General features: G+C 41.1%; 5 protein-coding genes and 2 non-coding genes across 7 annotated transcripts; 3 read left to right on the plus strand and 4 right to left on the minus strand.

Annotated features, from left to right (window-relative positions):
* Positions 1-313: 313 nt before the first annotated feature.
* Positions 314-2,470, minus strand: Cbr-cogc-6.1 (the record flags this gene model as incomplete). The annotated part of the gene is made up of 6 exons (XM_002648448.1): positions 314-494; positions 541-1,295; positions 1,340-1,575; positions 1,629-2,142; positions 2,190-2,330; positions 2,381-2,470. The coding sequence occupies 6 exons, from the start codon at positions 2,468-2,470 to the stop codon at positions 314-316; spliced, it is 1,917 nt and encodes a 638-aa protein (XP_002648494.1).
* A 333-nt stretch (positions 2,471-2,803) lies between these two features.
* Cbr-air-1.2 lies at positions 2,804-4,555 on the plus strand (the record flags this gene model as incomplete). Its single annotated transcript, XM_002648449.1, has 7 exons — positions 2,804-2,857; positions 2,905-2,963; positions 3,011-3,196; positions 3,241-3,384; positions 3,435-3,543; positions 3,905-4,132; positions 4,352-4,555. 7 exons carry the CDS (start codon positions 2,804-2,806, stop codon positions 4,553-4,555), a joined length of 984 nt encoding a protein of 327 aa, XP_002648495.1.
* A 2,335-nt stretch (positions 4,556-6,890) lies between these two features.
* Positions 6,891-7,814, plus strand: Cbr-pax-1 (the record flags this gene model as incomplete). The annotated part of the gene is made up of 3 exons (XM_045241058.1): positions 6,891-6,936; positions 7,167-7,405; positions 7,707-7,814. The coding sequence occupies 3 exons, from the start codon at positions 6,891-6,893 to the stop codon at positions 7,812-7,814; spliced, it is 393 nt and encodes a 130-aa protein (XP_045091420.1).
* Positions 7,815-8,170: 356 nt separating this feature from the next.
* Positions 8,171-8,708, minus strand: CBG24787 (the record flags this gene model as incomplete). Its single annotated transcript, XM_002648451.2, has 3 exons — positions 8,171-8,281; positions 8,466-8,600; positions 8,646-8,708. 3 exons carry the CDS (start codon positions 8,706-8,708, stop codon positions 8,171-8,173), a joined length of 309 nt encoding a protein of 102 aa, XP_002648497.2.
* On the plus strand, positions 8,372-8,442 carry CBG28408. Its single transcript has one exon. It is a non-coding gene (tRNA).
* Positions 8,709-9,516: 808 nt separating the features above from the next.
* CBG24788 lies at positions 9,517-14,468 on the minus strand (the record flags this gene model as incomplete). Its single annotated transcript, XM_045241059.1, has 8 exons — positions 9,517-9,836; positions 10,192-10,380; positions 11,011-11,203; positions 11,249-11,699; positions 11,868-11,960; positions 12,010-12,126; positions 12,170-12,374; positions 12,746-14,468. 8 exons carry the CDS (start codon positions 14,466-14,468, stop codon positions 9,517-9,519), a joined length of 3,291 nt encoding a protein of 1,096 aa, XP_045100941.1.
* On the minus strand, positions 11,736-11,808 carry CBG28541. Its single transcript has one exon. It is a non-coding gene (tRNA).
* Positions 14,469-14,625: the final 157 nt, after the last annotated feature.

Here is a 14,625-nt window from a genome sequence, read left to right on the forward strand (position 1 = left end):
ATATTTTTGAGAGGAAAAGAAGAAAAAAAATTGAAAGAAAGGAATTTTAATTGAGCTATTTGGCGGGTTGGTATGCAGTTCCTCTCCTTCGTCAAGCATCTGGAATTTCAATTTACAACTAGAGAGTTGAAAACGAAGAAAATTCAAAAAAAAAAACAAAAAAAAAACCATAATTAATTGCACTTGCTATATCACATTAAAAACCCAAAGGTTAGAACCGAGAAACAGAAAAAAGAAAGGAAACAGTTAAGTGAAATATTACATAGAAAAAAAAGGCAATAAATTCGAATAAATTACTTAAATACAAACATGATTAGGCGGTGGATTCAGAGGCGAATTTATCCTTCTCTTTCTCGAATTTCAGAAGACTTTCCACGTTTTCAATTGGAAGATAGTGGAGATTCTCATACGCGTTCGCTGGATTTCCCAGATGATCGACGATCATTTTGTAGACTTTGATGAATTCCAGCGTGTTTCGCTCGCGGATTTTTTGACTGAAAAGCAATAATATTTCTCTGAAATAAGACTCTGGGAAGTTACCGTTCTTCTGAAGCCAAAATTTGCTGATCGAGATCATAAGTGTGGTCAGAGGCAGCATTGAGATGAAGGAATTGTGTGAACTTAACGAGAGCATCGCCAACAGTAATGGATTCGAGGCCAGGAAGAGTCGAAAGCGGTTTTTTCTCTTCTGGACACACTGCCATGAACTTTTGATACAACTCTAGAATTCCAGATTTCTCCAGCATTTCCGACACTTGCACCGACACCAATACATCAGAATTTCCTTCGATCATAGCGTCGATCATTTCGATTTTCTTTTTGAACGCTGAGATTTCTGAGATGGCGCTTCTAATGACTGTTAGACAATTGATAGTGAACACGGAGACATCAACATCCGATTTCAGCCTAGTGGCACTTAGTTGAACAGTTCGAATCAGAGGCTCCAAAACGTATTCATAGATTCTTTCTGGCTCCAGAAGCAGGATTAGATCTCCGGTTTTGATGGCGATGGAGATGAGACCATGGTAAAGAGATAGACATTGTCGGACTTCTGGGACCGGAAGGAGATCGTAGTGAGGTGCAGTCATCTTTCTCATCAGCCCATCCACGTGGTGGTTGATTCCTGCGATGCACACTTGACGAACAGTCTTCACAAGCTCCACAAGCATCTGCGTGAAGTGACTGTCCTTTCGGATAAGAGTCTCGAACTTGTCAGCGTAGAAAATTAGAATGTTTCCCATTTTGAAAATGGTCACGGCATCTTTTTCAGTGGATAGTAGCTGTTCGACACGGATCTGAAAGCGATTTTAGATTTTAATTTCGGAAAGTAGAGTTTCACCTTAAACGGAGACGTCAGAGACTTCAGACACTCATCTAGAACAGCTGGCATATTTTCAGAAGTGCAGATTGAACTGAACAGCTGCTTCTCTTGCTCGGTGAGCTCATGAATCGAGGTGAGCATGTCTCCGACAGCTTTCAGGGGTTCTGCAAGGCCTTCTGGCATTTGAACAGCCATTTTGTTAATCTCGACGAATTGATTGAGCAGGTCTTGTGAGCGGGAGGAGATATATTGATCTGAAAAGAAGGAAAAAATTAATTTCAAATTTCAACGGGAAGTCAAAAAATACCTATAGCTAGCTGGAAAACCGCATCGTTTTGTTGAATGATCTTAAATGCCTTCGAAAGAATTTGTTTTTTCTGATGAGAATCCACTGTCAGATTTTGGAATTCTCTCTTCAGATTATTACAGATAATCGCGTGGCTTCTCTCATCAATTTTCTGCATCTTCTCCATAACTTCGAATGCTGCTAGATGGCCTTGCTCCTGAACCATATTCCGACAATTTTCTCGAATCTCGTGACATCTTTCAAGCACCTTGAAGAAGAACTCCGAGAGATGTCCGGTTTGTTCACACTCTTCTAGCTCTCGCAACTCTTCAGCAGTCAAGGAATGATTCTCGAGAAACTCGTTGATCGCGTTGCATCTTGTCTCTATACTTGCTTTCTTTTCTTTCAAATTCGCTGTCTTTTGAACCAGATCCACGCTCTTGAATTTTACAGTTTCCATCTGTTTCGACAAGTTTGTGCAGGTCGAATTCATCTTGACACATAGCTCGTCGAACTTTTGAACGATGCTGTTAATCTGAATTTTTAAGATTGCTTTTTTCCAAGCCATTTCATTCTAACTACCTTCTCAAACTCGCTGAGATACTCTTTATTCAATCGCAACTCGTATTTTTCCAGCTTATTGTGCAGTTTTCTGTCGAGATTTGAATCCAGATTCATGTCGTCTACCAGTGGAGTCATAAAGTCGGCTATTTTAATGCAATCCTGAACATAAAAATTCTTGTTTTCTATTTTCTTTAGTATGTTTAGCTGACCTTGTCGTTATATAGCTTCTTTGAACATGCGCTCATCACTTTTTCCCGTAACGGGTTTACTGCAGATGAAGGTTTGTCTATCACCGACATTTTTATTAGATTTATTTGATTTTCCGAAAAGAATTTCAGGGGAAATTCAGAAAAAGTTCCGAAGAATTCAGTGAATATTCTGAATTCAAACCTGCTTGATTTGCCAGCGTGTCACAACGATGCTCCGCTATTCCACATGCGCGCGTTGTTTAGTGGTGACTGACAACAGCCCGCCAATCGAAAATCGGTTCAAACGCGTCGAATTTTCTCGCATTTCTTGCCGTTCATTTGCTCTTTCTTCTCTCTTCTCTTCTGAATTTTCGCCGAAATTTTCGGACATTTCCCATTTTCTCGCTATAATTATTCAAAAACTCGCAGGCGCTGCAATCAAAGATGAACGGCAAAGAGAATTCCGCGCCCGTAGAAACAGACGACCAGAGAGCCGAGGTACACTCGCAGTTTACAGAAGCACATCGATAATTTTACAATTCTAGGTTATCTCTCTAACTGAAGACCGCAAACCTCACAAAATGCAAGCAAAGGAAGAGACATGGTAATAGCGAAAGTTTCGTTTCATGTCGATAACTGTTTTTCTTTCAGTTGGAGCCTCGATGATTTCGATGTCGGTCGGCCGCTTGGAAAGGGAAAATTCGGCAACGTCTTCATTTCTCGTGAGAAGAAAACAAAAAGGATCATCGCGCTGAAAGTGCTCTTCAAATCCCAGCTCCTTCAGCTCGGTGTCAGTCATCAGTTGAAGCGAGAAATCGAAATCCAGTATCATTTGCGGTAAGTTGTCAGCTCCTTGGCTATTCTAAAGCGAACATTTTCAGTCACCCGAACATTCTCACGCTCTACGGATACTTCCACGATGACAAGCGTGTGTTCGTCATACTCGACTACGCCAGCCGAGGAGAGCTGTTCAATGTCCTCCAGGCGCAACAGGGACACAAAGTTTCCGAGGTCATTGCGGCCAGGTACTTTGTTTCATTCGATTTGAATTGAATCGTATAAATCAATCGTTTAGATTCGTTCGACAACTCGCCAACGCATTGAAGTACTGCCACTCGAAAGGAGTCATTCACAGAGACATCAAGCCAGAAAATCTTCTCCTCGACTCGAAGCTCAATCTTAAGGTGAATAGCCAACTAGCTCGAAATTCATAGTTTGCGATCGCCACTAACTTAGCAACGCTCTCCTGAGCTTCGCTCGTGATGAACGCGTCCATTCGGCCGGCGCGCCGCACGAATTTACTGCATTTGCGCGTCAGAGTGTTTGCGTACACAGAATTTTACCTTACGACACCGTATTCTATAAATGCGCTGTACGTCGTAAAATTGAAAAAAAAAACCGGCAAATGGGAACCTAGACTCAAATTTAGCGCCAATCCAAGTTTGGACGCGTCGCGTGTCGGCGTGGCGGTCGCGAGCTGGCACTACATGCATCCAAAGCCTGCCCCGACACAAGAAACACCCAAAAAAAACTAAAATTTTACAGCTCGCTGACTTTGGATGGTCAGTGGTCGCGGATCACTCAAAACGACACACCCTCTGTGGAACGATGGACTACCTGGCCCCGGAGATGGTTTCGAATCAACCGCACGATTTCAATGTCGACATCTGGGCCATTGGAATTCTCCTGTTTGAGATGCTCGTCGGATTCGCTCCATTCGCCAACCAGACTGGAGACAAGTTGATCGCCAGAATCAAGGAGTGCAAAATCTATGTAAGTTTTTGGATTTAGCTTCACTTGTTGTGCAGTTTCTCTCATGGTTTTCGACTGCTGACCGTAAATTTTCCGGTCAGAGGTCGTTAGAGAACTGCTATATAAGCCTAGCTCGAGATGCGTGTGCTGGTTTGCTTCCAATGCGAACTGGTTCCTTTTCTCCTCGGGACAATTCTCTCGCTCCTTCAAATTCTCCACCACAAACTGTCATTTTTCCAGATCCCAAGCACAGTGAGTGACGGAGCGGGCAGCTTGATAAACGCGATAATCAAGAAAGAGCCCAGCGAGCGGCTTCCTCTGAACGACATTATGGCTCACTCATGGATCAAGGAAATGCAAGAAAACGAAGAGATCGAAGTTCAAAAGTTCCTTCAAACGCTCACCAAGACGTCGTCCCGTAACAATTCGAGCAGTAACCAATAAATAGATTTTCTCTCCTTTTCTTTTTTTAAATTTCGCTCATTAAAATGACTCTACATGTCTTTCTCGTCTTTCCATTCCCCCATATCCCCTTTTTAGAACCGTATTCCATACGGCTACTAACTCTCCTATCCTCTTTATTTTTGTTTCATTTCTCTCAATTTTTAAGTTTTTTCCCCACTCGTCTTTTACTATTCACCACTACTATTAGAGACGACGACATTACTTGTTTAAAATTCGCCTTATTACTATTTTCGAGTGTAAATTGTTATTAGGTTCCCGTGAAAGTACTGTATCGCGTATGTTTCCCTTTTCGCTTTGTGCTGCTGCTCCAAACCCAGTTTATCCCTTCTCCTCCTATTTCTTCTCTCATCAGCATCCAGGTGTACTAAGTATCGTATAAATTGAATGGAGCTTCTAGACCTATTTTATCTCGTTTTGCTCTTTTTTGACTCTTTTCCCACCCAACAGATTCTCACGCGAAACACAATACAAAATCCCATATTCAAATAGCGGTATGGCGGTAAGTAGATGGGGACACCTTACCGCCGCCACTGTCCTTTTGGCTTTTTCCGACCTAAAAAAGTAGCATGTAGTGCAAACAATGGCATTAACGAGTTGTGCCAACCATTTAGCTCGTCAGCCAAGAACTTGCCAATCCCTTTTTGGAGAAAATTATAATTTGGAGATAATTTGACAAGGAATGGGATCAGTGTATGCGCGAAACAATGTGCAGTGCACATCCGTTGGTACATATTTGAAAAGAGATTTATGAGATATATATATATATATGTACAATTAGGTCAGTACAAATACAAGTGATACTGTATATTATTAGGCGTTTGTCAAGTGGTTTCTTGCGTAATTGGAAGAGAATTAGAAGCAGAAAACATTGGAAAAGGAACTGAAAAAAAACAGAACTGAAAAAAATTAAACAGAACTGAAAAAATTGGTAATTCTGAGCTGGTATTATGATGGTACAAAAAAATCGAAGTTGTGGAGGAGCACGGCATCGCGGTTTGGAACCTGAAAAACGCGCGCTTCGTCGCACACAAAAGTTGGCTGCGTGCCACATTCAAAAATTTTGAAACGTGTTTTGAAAAAAACGTGAAGTTAAGCGTTGTTGAGTCGCTACTCACCGAAAAGCCGCGACGCGATCGCGCTACGCGTCCAAACTTGGCGCGCTTTCCAATTTTTAAATCTAGGTTCTCTTCCGCGAGGCCGTGGAGGAGAAATGAGGCTAGACGTGGCCCAAGGTCCCACAGCGACAACTACAGTAACGTAAAACCATTATGTTCTTGCCCTTTTTCCATTTTTCGATGAATCTCATTGATTTTTAACTATTTTTCCCCCAAAATCCGACAAATCACAGAAAATTTTGAATTAGATTTTGAAAAAATTTAAATTTTTGCAAACAAGAATCCAAAAAATAGAAAAAAATTCATAAAAACAATGAAAATTATTGAAGAACCGATAAAATTTATCGAAAATTCGTAATACATGTTCCTTTGGTTGCGCCTTTAAGAATTTCGTGACCGGACCTCTCGAATTCCTTTGACATCAAAAAGTAATAATGAGCGCGGCATCTCTTCGGAACATCATGTAAATGCGCTCGAACGTTAATTTTAGAAGTTTTCGTTGGTCTCGACACGAAAGCTTCAAATTGAACTGCAGAGTCTTACGGTTTTGTGCCTGCATTCCATTGAGACAACACGGGAAAAATTATGATTAAAAATGTTCCAGAAAAAAACACTGGGCTTATTTCAGGAAAACCGGGCAAATTGAAACACAGAACAATTGAAACGTTTTCCAATTCCAGAATTCCAGAATTTTCAGATTCCCGACTTCTTCTCCTTCTGATCTTCCCACTGAACTACCTATTATTTGTTTCTTTTAGCTTCCTTTCTGTTTCTTACCAGGCTGGTGGTACTAGCTCAACAAATACCTCACATACCAACAAATCAGCTTCTGTTTGTCTCACCAAAGACGATAATGGGCGGAGCGGTGGAAGAGATTAAGATTCCGCGGTGGTGGCGGCCGCCACGGACCAGTTAGTTTTGGGACCCAGCTCAGCACAGTCACACTCGCTCGAGCATGAATTGCGACGCAGCTCAACCGTGGATGATGTCCTCCTATATCCATCGGATGTCTTCTGGACTTCTCCAACGTCGACGTCAACGACTCCAGAAGCTCAGCAATATGTTGCTGGATACGGTATGAGGTAACCTGAATATCCTGATTATTTGTCTTTTTAGCACCGACAAACTCTCCTCCAAAAACTGCAGAAATCAACCAGTTGGGTGGAGTTTTTGTGAACGGAAGACCACTTCCAATTGAGATGAGATGCAAGATCGTTGAGCTCGCCAGACAAGGAACTCGGCCATGTAAGTTAGGAGACCACCTTGCACTTTGAGCTTAATTATCTCGATTCCTGGGAAAAATATCAACAAATTAACAGCTGATGGATTGTTTTTATATTATCACCAATATTTTACCAGTTTACATATTGTTAATATGTCTTATAGGAACCGAGATAATTGAGCTCAAAATGAAAGTATACGGTAGTCTTCTATTGGAGTGGTTACGGTATTTATAGCACTTAATCTTTTTTCAGGCGACATATCCCGTCAACTAAAAATCAGCCACGGGTGCGTTTCAAAAATCTTGACTCGTTTCTCGGAAAACGGATCTATAATGCCTGGAACGATTGGAGGATCCCGACCAAGAGTCACAACTCCAAAAGTTGTTGAATACATCAGAAGCCTGAAAAGAGCGGATCCCGGAATATTTGCATGGGAGATACGCGATCGTTTGATCTCTGCGGATATTTGTGATAGAGCGAACTTGCCGTCTGTAAGCAGTATTAGTCGAATTTTGAGGAACAAGGCTGGAGCGAATGGTAAGGATAAAGTTTGCGCTCAATTATCTCAATTCCTATGCAAGATATCAAAATTTTGTCAACTGATAAAATTTTTTTTACATTATGATAAACATTTTATCAGTTGACCAATTTTTCATATCTTTGACACGGAGATAATTTTGCTAAAGTAAGGAGCTCAACTGGTACCGGCTCGGCACCTTCAATTGTCGACCCACAAGTTCAATTCCTCGGGGATCTCATATGAACGGAATTTTGAGAAAAATATTTTTTCAGGTCCCACATCTTCCAACTCTCAAATACGATACATCCGGAATCAATTGGCAGAGAGCCAACTCCACCAACAGCAACAAAATTATATGGAGTATAATAATAATGATTTAGGTCAAATGAACTCAAATATTGGTTACAATATTAATGACACAACCCCACCTTCTTATGATTCTTATCATTTTATTTCAAATTAATTATAAAATTATGTACCGTAAACACTCTAATAGAACGCTACCCCTTACTTTTAACTTTGCGCCGATTTATCTCGGTTCATGTAAAAGATATCAAAAAGTGGTCAACAAACAAAATATTGCTCATTTCATAATAAATATTTTGTCAGTTGACCGCTTTTTTGTATCTTTTACAGGAATTAAGATATATGGGCTTGAAGTTGACTGACGTCTCATTAGAGTATTTACGGTCAATTACTGTACAAATTAAAGTTTTTTTACGAGTTCTTGTTCTTTTTAGTCATCTGCTGTCCAGACATCCGCCTCTTTCTTCGGCTCTGAAGTTGAAGGTCCTTGTTGATCATTATCCTCTTTCTCCGAACCGGATTCGATGGTTTCTGATGTGCCCTGGAAATGGAAGCGTTTTCCCAACATCCACACAACATGCCTCGTGACCACGCGCAATGTATACAAACCACGACTGTGATTTCAAACGACGCATCGGTGGTTCAGTGGTAGAATGCTCGCCTGCCACGCGGGCGGCCCGGGTTCGATTCCCGGTCGATGCAATTTTTTTAATTTTTTTTCTTACCGTTCTTTCTGGTTTCGCTTCCGGAACCTGCAGCTTCTCCATTTGCTCCTTTTGCATTTGCTCAAGCTTCTGGGTGGTGATTGTTTTGAGTGGGATGAGTTTTGGCTTGCAGAAGATTGGAGCGAGACCTTCGTCCTGGAACAAGGTTTTGTTTTAAGTAATAATAAAAAACTGAAAAACCTGAAACAAGTAGCACTCGTCGACCCACAACTTTTCCTCCAAAGTGATTCCTTGGTTTGACATTATTGTTCTGAATAGGAGGAAATGATGCTTATAAAACGGGCGTTTGCCGGTCCTTCGCGTGTTCTACCGTAGTATCTTTTAGAATCAATATTTTTGAACTTACTAAACTGGGTATGATAGAACTTGACAAGCACTACAAAATGATACTATTCAAAAAACTGTATCTTGTCTATAAACAAAGTTACAAGACCTTAAAGATGTGACTGCGAAGCTTGGACGGTTTTTGGTTCCTAACTTTGTTCATAGACAAGCTACAGTTTTCAAAATAATATAATTTTGTAGTACTCGCTGAGTTCTATCATATACATTTTAGCTGGTTTGAAAATATCGATTCTAAAAGATACTGTGGCAAGAGGAAACTTTAAAAAATCAATAAATGGTGCTAGGTACCTCTCTGGTTCTGGCTCTGCCTTTTCCACCTTTTCTGGCGTTTTCTCTGTTGCCGGGGAAACGTGTAGGTCGTCGAGCCCGATGCGGACAACGTCTTCCGTGTAGCTCATTCTGCAAGAGAATGTGGAAGAAGAGGAGACGCAGAGATGAAGAGCGCAATTTATGAGCTCAAAAGAAAAGTCGAAATCTTCGACTAGAAAAAACATTCGAATTTGAAAATCAAGAGCAAAGAAAAACAATTTTATTATGAAAAAAAACTATTTTTAGAAAAAAATAAACTGAAAACGGAAATTAATATCGAAGGCTTATATACCCACATTTCGAACGGAATTTGGGCCCTAACTAGGGGAAATTATAGGTTGGAGGGGAATGAGATGGGGTGGAAAAAATAGAATAAATAAGGTACGTCATGTTGTATTTAAACCTGACTGACACTTCGACACGTACCACCCGAACTATTACGATTCACCCTAGTCGGTGGTTGACCAGTTGGAGCTCTGAGATGAACCATGGAGTTTGCATGGTGGGGAAGAGTTCCACTTGAAGAAGCACCCGCCGGATTCGGGTTCACCTCTCCGGCGAGACCTGTCCAACTTCTACTCATATTTAGGGAGTTGTTACTGCTCTCGAAGGCGTTATTCACTATTCCAATGGGTGGTGCTGCACTCAATCGGCTCATTGGGAGTTCATAATGATTGGTTCGATTCGAACTGCTCGGTGAATGCATGGATGACGTTGCTGAAACTACAGTACTCTAGACGTTCTTCTTCAGAAGAATCTTTTCAGAAATTTATTCAAAATTTATATTCTTTCATTTTTATATCGGCCTCTGTTTTACAGCCTTCATAGCGTCATGGGTTATCGGACGGTAATTTACTTCTTCACGGGCCTTGCCTGCAGAGGCGACGGCGCGAGAAGTAGTCTAGCGCAGCGGCCGACACTTCCCGGGTTCCGCCGCCCACTATACTTTGTGTGTGAAGTGGGCGGGGCTTAGCTGGCAGGGGAGATGGGAAAAGAGAGAGAAAAATGCGTTTTTGATGCACTTTTTTTCAGGGTTTCGTGAAGAAAATTTTAAAAAATTTAGAAGACAAACCTCCACCAAAATCTGTGGATTCTGTATCTTCTGAATGAATACTCAATGGTCGTTGACTTCTCGCAACCAGGTCGTCCATCGAGTGAATTGGATTTCTGAACTTATCTTTTTTCATGGACCTTCCAATACTGTTTTTCGCCGAGTTTCGTGCTCCGCTAGCATTCCACATTGTCGCTGGACGGTCTCCTTCTAAAAAATTTATTTAAATGAAGTATAAAATTGCCGTAAACACTCTAATAGAGTGGCACCCAAAATTTGAGCAAGTATACCTCGGTTCCTGTGAAAGCTATCAAAAAGTTGTCAACTGACAAAATGATTAAAATTTTATGATAAACATTTTGTCAGTTGATCACTTTTTGACGGATGTTACAGAAACAGAGATAAATTCAATCAGAGTTAAAACGCCTTCCGTTACAGACCGCGACCGAAGTGCCCCCTAACTTTGACCCAATTTATCTCAGCCCAATTGGAAGATATCAAAAAATGATCAACTCAAGAAATGTTCATCATAATATCAATATTATTTTGTTAATTAACTTCTTTTTGATTAATGTTACGGAAACGGAGATCAACTGAGTCAAAGTTAAGACGCCTTCCGTTACAGACCGCGACCGAAGGGTCTTCTAACTTTGAGCCTATATTTCTCGGTTTCTGTGAAAGATATCGAAAAGTGGTCGACTGATGAAATATTTGTGATATTACAATGAATAGTTTATTAATTGACAACTTTATCTTTCACATGAACAGAAATAAATTGGATCAAAGTTTTTACTTCAAAAACGCTTGGGTGCCACTCTATTAGAGTGTTTATTACATTACCATATGGATGCTCAAAACCGCCGAAACTCTGATTCAATGGAGAAGGAGATGGAGGTTCGAGATCTCCACTAATTTGAGTGAATTCTCGAATTCTATGAGATGGAGACGGAGGTTCTCGACTGGAAGTACTGTCTTGGGATGCATTGAAGTTTATGTTATCCGATCCTTCATTGAAATGGATTCGCTTATCATCCTAAATCATTTAAGGTTCAAGTAGCTAATAAAATTCCATGAATACCTGGCTTTGTTGATCATCTCGACATGTTTCGAAAATTTTCAATATTGTTGCGAAACTCGCTCTTTTGTTTGGATCACTAATAAGACACATTTTCATGACTTTACATATTTTTTTCGATGGACAATATGGTGGAACTGGAAGTGTTAGGTTACCATCCCTAACATCTGTAATCACTCTTCTCGAATCCATGCTGCCATATGGTTCCTCTCCAAACGAGAAAATCTCATACAAGAGAACTCCATACGCCCATACATCGCTTTTTGATGTGAACATCAAGTCTTTGAAAACTTCTGGAGCCATCCATTTGACACTTTGCATGCTTTCCAAGTCAACCCGATTGATTTCTCCTTTACTTAATGCTCGGGGCATTCCCATTTCCAGTTTTGCCACTCCGGGTCGTCCAGACAGCAAGCATTTTCTAGCAGAGAGGTTTTTATGAACATGGGGAAGTCTGAAAAAATAGGAAAAAATTAAAAAAAAAAAGGATTGCTCCCGGTGAGGCTCGAACTCACGACCTTCAGATTATGAGACTGACGCGCTGCCTACTGCGCTACGGAAGCACGGGAACGAGATGGGGTTCAAGGCGTATAGAACCTCCTCTCTAGATAACGCGACCCACCTCTCTAGATAATTCATTCCGCGTGCAATGTCAACAGAGATAGCGAGAAGATCTCTTGTGGAAAGTTCAGAGGCTTGCATTTCGCTGGGTGCTCTGTAAAGTTGAAGGGCTCATTGGAAACATGGAAATTGAAGATCCTTACGATTCTCTTAAGAAATTCAACAGATTTCCTCCTTCCATGTATTCCAGCAAAATGAGTCCTTGTCCGGGTGAAACACATACACCAAGCTCTTTTACAATGTTTGGATGGTCCAGATTGCTGAAAAAGGATTATAAGACCATAATCCTTTGTTAGAGCTTACTTCAACAGAATCGCTTCCTTCATGAACATCATTCTGTCGAAATCATGATTTGCACTTTTCGGTCTCAATTGTTTGACTGCAACTTTGACCTGTTTCTCCCAACTCAACGGCACTTCTTCTGCGATTCCTTCATGTACAGATCCATAGGAACAGTCACTAATATGCCTTACTATTTCAACATCGTTATAGTCAACAATAGGAAGGTCTGAAAATATACGTTACTAGAAATATGCCGTCTACTTTGATCTAATTTTTCTCGGCTCCTATTGAAGATATAAAAATTGTCAACTAACAAAACATTTATGATATTATGATTAACATTTTATCAGTTGGCCACTTTTTGATATCATTCAAATGCTCTGAGATAAACGGTGTCAATGTAAGGCGTTTCGCTCGCGGATTGTAACAGGAGGCGTCCTAACATTGACTCAATTTATCTCGGTTTCTGTAACATATATCAAAAAGTGGTCAACAGACAACATTTTGGTGATGTTATGACAAACATTTTATCAGTTGACATATTTTTGATATCTCTCATAAATGCCGAGATAATTAAGGTCAAACTTAAATTCTCACTTCGAATTTCACTTTCATATTCTGGAGACAAAGTTTGTCGACTATTGGTGAAGTTCATATTGGCAACTACATCAAGCCGGATACAGTTTCGTTCGTCTTCAGCTTCACGCTTCTTCATTTGTTGACGACGTCGAGATTTCACTGAAAAACTATTCGAATTTCTTTGTAAACCTGAAGTACCTAACTTACACCAAAAACAGCCAACTAAAATCATAGCAGCTAGCAGTAGAATTATGGAGATTCCCAAAAAATATGGTAAAATTCCTCCCTTCTCTTCTTCCTTCTCCTCCTTCTTCTCCTCTGTATAAGCGTATGCTCCGAATCCCTCAATATTGGCTGCACGGATTCTGAATTCCGAGACTTCTGAAGAATACGACATCGAAGACGACGTCTCTGATTTTCCTGGCCTCCACCACGTCTTCCATCCATCCAATCCACGCTCAGCGATCTCCCACTCTGCAGTTTTATTGATTCGGGTCTCGACGGCGTAACTGGTAATTGGGGATCCACCATCACTCATGGGCTCCTTCCACGTCACAATCCATCCCTCCGTATCAATCTTTGCCTCAACAGACTGTGGAGCTGTTGGCACTCCTGCTTTGGTTCGAGCTTGCTGAATGAGCTGTAGATAATCTTCTTTGAAAGCTAGCACTTTTCCATCTATGGTATATGTTCCTGTGTATGTTGCCACGAATCGATAATCGTAAGTTGTGGCAGAAAGAAGGTTGGTAACAGGAACAAGTTCAGTTGCCACATCAGGTTCAAATGATGCATTCGTTGGAGACTGCCATTCATTATTGGCACCCCCTGACTCTCGATATTGAATAGCAATCGAGGTAGGTCGATGCTCCGGCTCCAACCCATTCCATCGAAGAAGTAGGGATGATCCAGTGACATTATCAGGGCGCAAAGTTCCTGGTACATCTAGAGTTCTCGCGACAGCTTCTGAAGAAACTGCGTCATCATCTTTAAGAATAGTGGCAGCATCCAAGTGAGAGATGTGAGTAGCTGTGACCCAGAATTTGTATTCATTTGATGGACGGAGATTGGCGATTTTCACACGACATGGGTTGATTAAACAAGCAGTTGTATCTGATGAAATATTCGAGGAGACTGTTTCAGAAAGCGGAATGACTGCAATGGAAGTGGGTACAGAAATCCCTGCGGCTTGCTGAGAAATCTTATATTTAATTTCCGAAATTGGAGCGTTAAGTGTCTCCGGTAAACTCCAGTAAAGGTATACTGTATCCGGAGTGACTGGGATAGCATGAGGATCACGAGGAGCCGATGGGTATCCGAATCCAGTTCGAAAAGATCTTGAAGAAGAAACGCCACTGGCAGGAGAATATCTATTCAGCCATGTAACAGCGACATCGTAGTCCGTTTCCTTGTCGAGTATCCCATTCTCCCCGTGGATTCGATCCGAGAAGCTTCTCACATGTTTCACTTTGTCGGTATTCTTTCTAGTGAAATATATTTCATATTGGGTTTGAGGCATACTGACATCTAGGCAAGCAGACGAAGAAGAGCTTTTTGTGACTTCCAGAAGGGCTCCGGTTTTTCCTTCGTTCACAATTGAAAATACGATTCCTTTGGAAGAAGGAAGTTCGAAGCAGGATCTTTCAGGATAGGGTTGGCTACTCTGGCTAACTGCTAGAATCTGCTTCAGCGGTGGATTCGCGATAGTGATTGGGGTTACTGTATCCCTTCCATAAATCAACATTTCGGAGGATGTAACGAAAGCGAATAGTTTGTCAGCGATAGCGAATGAAGAGATAGCTTTGAGCCCCTTCTCCCCAAATTTCGACCAATCGATCCTCACTTCGTTACATTGGAAGTCTTCAGCCAGGTCCACATTGATTAACCCATTCCAGGTAAGA

The sequence above is a fragment of the Caenorhabditis briggsae genome, assembly GCF_000004555.2.
Source record: "Caenorhabditis briggsae AF16 supercontig from assembly CB4, cb25.NA_222, whole genome shotgun sequence".
Classification (NCBI taxonomy): Eukaryota; Metazoa; Nematoda; class Chromadorea; order Rhabditida; family Rhabditidae; genus Caenorhabditis; species Caenorhabditis briggsae.